Source organism: Moesziomyces antarcticus (genome assembly GCF_000747765.1).
Source record: "Moesziomyces antarcticus DNA, scaffold: scaffold_v10014, strain JCM 10317, whole genome shotgun sequence".
NCBI classification, from domain to species: Eukaryota; Fungi; Basidiomycota; class Ustilaginomycetes; order Ustilaginales; family Ustilaginaceae; genus Moesziomyces; species Moesziomyces antarcticus.
The window spans coordinates 347,856-353,860 of NW_014638996.1; the positions used below are offsets into that span (position 1 = coordinate 347,856).

General features: G+C 57.7%; 4 protein-coding genes across 4 annotated transcripts in view; 2 read left to right on the forward strand and 2 right to left on the reverse strand.

Annotated features, from left to right (window-relative positions):
* Nucleotides 1–1,960: 1,960 nt before the first annotated feature.
* PAN0_014c4959 (uncharacterized protein) lies at nt 1,961–2,311 on the forward strand (the record flags this gene model as incomplete). The annotated part of the gene is made up of 1 exon (XM_014799665.1): nt 1,961–2,311. The coding sequence occupies one exon, from the start codon at nt 1,961–1,963 to the stop codon at nt 2,309–2,311; it is 351 nt and encodes a 116-aa protein (XP_014655151.1).
* Nucleotides 2,312–2,665: 354 nt separating this feature from the next.
* Nucleotides 2,666–3,094, reverse strand: PAN0_014d4960 (60S ribosomal protein L30; the record flags this gene model as incomplete). The annotated part of the gene is made up of 2 exons (XM_014799666.1): nt 2,666–2,723; nt 2,823–3,094. The coding sequence occupies 2 exons, from the start codon at nt 3,092–3,094 to the stop codon at nt 2,666–2,668; spliced, it is 330 nt and encodes a 109-aa protein (XP_014655152.1).
* Nucleotides 3,095–4,784: 1,690 nt separating this feature from the next.
* Nucleotides 4,785–5,503, forward strand: PAN0_014c4961 (60S ribosomal protein L37; the record flags this gene model as incomplete). Its single annotated transcript, XM_014799667.1, has 2 exons — nt 4,785–4,819; nt 5,269–5,503. 2 exons carry the CDS (start codon nt 4,785–4,787, stop codon nt 5,501–5,503), a joined length of 270 nt encoding a protein of 89 aa, XP_014655153.1.
* A 393-nt stretch (nt 5,504–5,896) lies between these two features.
* Nucleotides 5,897–6,005, reverse strand: part of PAN0_014d4962 (leo1-domain-containing protein) — a gene marked incomplete at both ends in the record, with an annotated part of 1,986 nt that continues 1,877 nt past the window's right edge. Inside the window, one exon of the mRNA XM_014799668.1 lies at nt 5,897–6,005. This exon is cut by the window's right edge and continues 1,877 nt beyond it. Coding sequence (XP_014655154.1) covers nt 5,897–6,005 — 109 coding nt within the window.

The following is a 6,005-nucleotide window of genomic DNA, read 5'->3' on the forward strand; positions in this document are numbered from 1 at the left end:
AATGCGGTGACAGCGGTGCAGCTGACGAAGTGTTAGATGGCTAGGACGAGCGGGGAAGTGGTTCGTCTAAGCTGGAGACGTTGGCCAGGCGGGAAGCAGCAAGCTGAACGCTGCTTTGTTGTGGGCAGAGGCGGGAGACGAAGCTCGAGGCGGCGTGTTTTGTGCTGAGCAGAGATGCAGCACACAGCGTTGGAGTGAAGGCTGTATGCGACTTGGAGGGCGATCGCGTCTATACACCGTCTAGACAAAGACAGACGAGGAAAGTGGATGCTGGCGACGGGTTTGTCGTATTGGGATGGAAGACAAGGCTGAGACGCGAGCGAGCGGGCGGGCGGGCGCGAAACGGCGGCGTCACTTGCAGACGGATGTGCGGGCGCGCTGCAGGCACTGACTGGCGTGGTGAGCCGAAGACTCGCGGAAGGCAGGCGAGCGTCGAAGCGGCGAAATGCAGGTCGAAAGACGCCAAGCGTGTGGGAGTGCGCGGGCCAACGGCGAACGGAGAATGGAGGAAGGACGCGGATTGGAGGTGGTGGTGGCGACAAGGTTTGGCTCCGCTGCTTAGAGGAGGAAGAGGAGGAGGAAGAGGGGAGAGAGAGCGAGATGCCAAGATGGGAGAAGGTTTTCGCAAACAAGGTTGGAGATTGGGATGCAGGTGGGATGAGAGCGCTGGATGAGGCGACGGATGGTGTCGGCCGGCCATTGACGTGGATTGAGCGCGGCAACAACCGTCGCCTCTGTGCGGGCAACGCACACACACACACACACACACACACACACACACACTCGCTCTCTCTGGGGCTGGCTGGCTGGCTGGCTGGCTGGCTGGCTGGCTGGCTGGCTGGCTCAAGCACTTGGACTGCGGGCCGACTCAGCAATGCGGGCGGGCGCTCATGCAAGTCGAGTCGAGTCGAGTCGCGAAAGGGGAAGGTCGTGCGCGGCGCGGCAGGGCAGGCAAGGCAGGGCAGGGCGCGAGGGAAAAAAGAGCAGCAGCCACGCCCTGCTGCAGAGCCACACAGCGGCACCTCCGAGGAGGTCAGGCGAGGTGAGGCAGCAGAGCGCGTTGTGACGCATGGACACCTCTTTTTCGCGAAAAGCCAAGCCAAGACTCCCCGTCCTGGAACCTGCTGGCACGCCAAATTACTCCACCTCAGGCCCTGTTCGCTTCCGCTCTGGCTTGGCCTTTTAGCAGCTGCGCCTGCTCCCTATTTTTCCAACACTCTGCCGTCCAAGCGCTGCGCCGCCGCCTCTCCCCCCCCCCCCTTTTTTTCATTCTGCCCTGAAGGAGGGGCCTTTTTTAGGCTCACGCATCCGGCTGCCTTCTGCACTTGGCCAGTCGCACTCCCAAACTGTCATCAGAGCTCGGCTGTTGAACCCCAATCCGCAACCCCAGACTGCGCAGACGACCCGGTTCGGATCCCCAGCGCCGTCGTCTAGCAGTGTCAAGCTTTCGGGCACGGTCCGCTCTTCAATCTCATGCAGAAGGCTAGCCATGTTGGTGGTGGTGATGGCGGTGGACGTGCATATGCGTGTGACGCACTGTATCACGGGTCGCGGCGTCGGAACACGCCGTTTGACAGGCACAGCCCGGGATCCACACGCCCAGTCGCCTGCGTCATGTCGCTGCAAGGCTCGCCGGGGCCAACAGTGTGACTGAGTGTGTGCTTCTTTTGCTGACCGCTGGCTGGCGCACTTCGACCGTCAAGCGCCGATTCGATCGAAACCCCATAGCTAAAATTTCGTTTGAGGGCTGCCTTTCGCACCGCACCGGCTTCTTGTCGGCACCGCCGGCTCACATGCTCGCTTGACCATAGCCTTCAGGTCTGAGAAGGCTTCCCGGCCGACCTGCGACTCTGCTCGTGAGCAAAAGCATCTGCGTCTTGCTTCCAGAGCAATGCCGAGTGGCCCCCGCGTTCTAGGAACAGCGCATTCTCGGTTGAACTCCATTTTCGCTCCGTGCAGCATGTCAGCTGTCGTCCGCCGTAACAAGGGGCGAAATAGTTGCCGCCTCCACTGCGTTCACCCGGCGCTTTGCTCAGCTCCGTCGTCGCAACATCCACATCGTATCCATCACAGCCAGGCAGACAGCACGATGGGCACCAACACTTCGTCGCCTGCATCCTACGTCGACCAGGACACCAGCATGTCCGGCCTCGCAAGGATGGGTGGTGCGCAGCCACGCACCAAAACTCCAAAAGCTGCGCCATCTCCGCCCGCTCAGTCCAACATCACATCGGATCGAACCCAAGCAGACCGACCCAGCGTCGACACGTTACCGCCATACCAAGCTGCGCACACTCAACACCGTCCTTGACCCTATCCTCACTTTGCTATTCACGCCTCCATGAACGGATCCATACACTGCCGCTGCTGATCGCCAGCGTTCGTGCAACATCTTGTGCTGTCAGCCTACCGCATTCGATGTAGTATGGTATGCTAGAAAGTTGCATTTTTGGATGGATGGAGATGGGGTGCCAGGAGGGAATGCCCGAAAGGGTCCCGTGATCGTAAAGTACACTTGGCAATGGTGAGCACCGCCGCACCGACAGCATGCCGAGCAGCTCGGTTACAAGACTGTCGATGCGTGCAGCGCGCGCTCGTTCACATATGAAAGGCGGACGTTGCCACGCGAGCAAAAGGTCGTCCGCACCTGCATGTGCAAACTCGCTTAGGCCGAGACGGTCGAGAGGAGGTCCGAGTCACCAGCGTCGAGGATGGTCATGACACTATAGTACGCAAAGGAGCGATTGCGGTCTCAAGTCAGTATACGATCGTCGTGGAACATGCTGGCATGCCGAGATGCGGCTGAGGAATCAAAAACTTACCCGACGCGGAAGAGCTTACCGGCAGCGGTACCGAGAGCAACGTTGGTGCCCTGGTAGTGGTGCACGGCAGTCTTGGAAAGCATGGCGTAGTACTCGATCTCGGACTTGCGCAGAGGAGGCGTGTTGGCCGAGATGAGCACGAGCTTAGCCTTGCCAGAGCGCATGTTCTTCAGGGCGCTCTTAAGGCCGAGGGCGACCTTACCAGACTTGATGACAAGCTGGAGCTTGGTGTTGATGTTGTCCTGGGACGACTTCTTAGCCTTGGGAGCCATTTTTCTGTCGAGTGCAAACGGGGGTGGTGAAAAGGTCGAAAGGGGGAGTTGGGTGGTGGAAAGGTTGAAAGAGGCCTCCAGTAAGTATCACGTGTGATGCTTAACTTTCGCAGGCAAGGTCCCTGTGACGATCAACAGGTCCAAAGTTGGGATGCAAAGTGAAGGTCGGCATGCTGCTCTCCTTGTAATGCAGAATCCCCATCGCAGCTACGTGTTGGACTCTCTGTGTTGATCTGCAATCCAACCAGCCGTGACAGATGACATCATGTTGTCCAGTGGGCACTACGACGGCTGTGTGGTGTGCTGATTGCCTCCGATGCGTCGAGATTGTCTCCTAGAGCCGAGGAATCGCCAACGATTCTGCATCTGTTTCTAGCCTTCCCACAATCGCTGCAATGTATGCCGAAATGTATGCCCTCCAAGATGCATCAGAGTCACCAGTCCACCTGCTCCGATCGCGGAATGCACCATGGTTCATGCCACCATGTTCCTGCTCTCTGTCCTTCCTGCTGACTCCGCCACGACTGGATCGGATTGGCGACCTTCACAGATGTGTCCGTGTAGCTGCGTACTGGTGTTGATGTCGTCTTTGATCACTTACGCTATGTTATGTATATGCGGTGAGGTCTGTGGTGACTTGGAGGAGACGAAAGGAAGGTCAAGCGTCCACTCGTTCGATACAGCCCGAATCGTCTCGCACACACGCACACCAACGAACGGGGCTCTCTGCTTGCCCAGAGTGAGGAAGACAGCCTCAGAGCGCGGCATTCGCACCGCTCCAGCCTTCCGAATGGAAAAACTAACATTGGCCGCTTTTTCGAAATTCTCAAAGAACCCGGAAATTTGGAAGAGAGCGCCGTGTAGGTGAACCTTTGCAGCGCCCGTCTCACAGAAAAACGGCACCAGATCGCGACGACCAGAAGTTCGAATCAACAAGCGTGGGAATTTTTCTTCACGTGATCTTTTTCGACCCAAACTCAGCTTGGACACTCTGGCCGGGCAGCCGCTCACGCTCGGTCCCGCAGGCCGAACGGGCGAGCCTTTGGCTGAGCCAGGCTGAGGGTCGAAATTGTGCCTCGAGAAGGCGATGCGCAGGCCTGACAGGCTCAGACCGGACGAGAGCCAGCTGGAGCGCCAGTCAGAGGTCCGCCTGCCAGTCTCTCCGAGGCTGAGAAGGCCGGGCGCGGCAGCGCGCATTGCAAGGCGTCAAGCTGGTCGTCGCTATCACCCCTTCCCTCTGCTCCCACCAGTAATTCTCAAGACATACTCTAGCCAAGGTAAGCTCGACACCGACATCTCGACCACGTATCTTGCACGAACCGAAGCTGCGATCGCATCCCATCCGTCCGCCAGGAGCTCAGCTACCGACCAGCTGGCAGAATCGCACGTCTAGTCACACAGCCAAAAACAGCACCACAAAGACTGCATCGACACATTACGAAAGACTCCCTTTGCGACATTATCGACCTCGTACACATCGTGCTGTCTGCATTCCGCCTTCGTTTCAACCTCTCAGCACGAAGGATCGACAACTGTGTCACACGACGTAAAAACCCGCACTATCAGCCTCCAGCCCAGATCGCAGCTCTCGGATCGTTTGCATAGATACCGGGACATACTTCGAACTCAAACTCGACTCAGCCCCTAACCACCAACCACCATCCCAACACTCTGCTCTACACTCTAAAAGATGACGAAGGGTACCACCTCTTTCGGTAAGCGACAGTAAGTATCTACCGATGCACCTTGCACACCAGGAGCAGCTCTTCTTGCAGTCGACATTGCGAGGCATGGAAAGCAATGGAGGAGATCATAGACCATGGAATGGGCATCATTCAGCTACACAGGCTGGCGTCGTTGATGGCAAGGACACGCAGGATATCTTGGCGATGTGGGGGCATTCGATCATCGGATCCATGGAGGATGGACGACCCAGAGCAGCTTCACCACGGAGGAAACACATAGGATGCTATTAGACTCGGATGCATTCGTATGACACATGGCCACGATTGTTATGGAAGCCAGAAAGGAGTGATACTCAGCGGTCGCCCATGTCAGGACAAAGACATGCATTCATAATGTCGACTGCAAAGAAAAGAATCGGCGCCGCGCCGACCGCCTGCAAACTGTGGGCAGTCGCTCACCATCTATTACCTTGTTCTTGCCACTTATAGCACCAAGACGCACACCGTCTGCCGCCGCTGCAACGCGCGTGCCTTCCACCGTCAGAAGAAGGTCTGTGCCTCGTGCGGTTACCCCGCCGCCAAGATCCGCTCGTACGAGTGGGGCCAGAAGGCCAAGCGCAGAAAGACCACCGGTACCGGCCGCATGCGCTACCTCAAGAACGTCGGCCGCCGCTCCAAGAACGGCTTCCAGACCGGCTCGGCTGGCAAGAAGGTCGCTGCCTAAACGCGCTCCCTCGCCTCTGATCTTTCGCCTCTCTCGCTGCACGGTCCTCTCTTGCATATCGACAATGGCCATCTAGCAGCGCGGGACAGCGCATTGTTCTCCGCCTTTTTTCGACATCATCTCCCCCAAAAAATACAAGACCAAGGGCCTTTCTTCCGGGCCGCGCATTTGCATATACTTCTCGACGAAAGAACGCCGAGAGATGGCATGGCGTGGCCGAGGGCGGGAGGGAAGTGCTTCTAGGTCTTGCGTTGGAGCGCGTTGCGATGCAGAGGCGTTTCTTCTGCAGCGCTACTGTGCTCGGCGCGTTGTACATCACATTCACTCTATCCTCCGCACCAACCCATCCCCACATCGTGTCGCCCTTGCACAAAATTAACATGCCTTTTCAGATCAGCATCTCTCTCTCAGTGTCTGTGCGTGGCTGCTGGCCAGGAACGAGTCGAGATGGAGAGACACAAGCGAGTCCAGTTTGAAAGATTTGGGATTGCAGGAGGTCAAG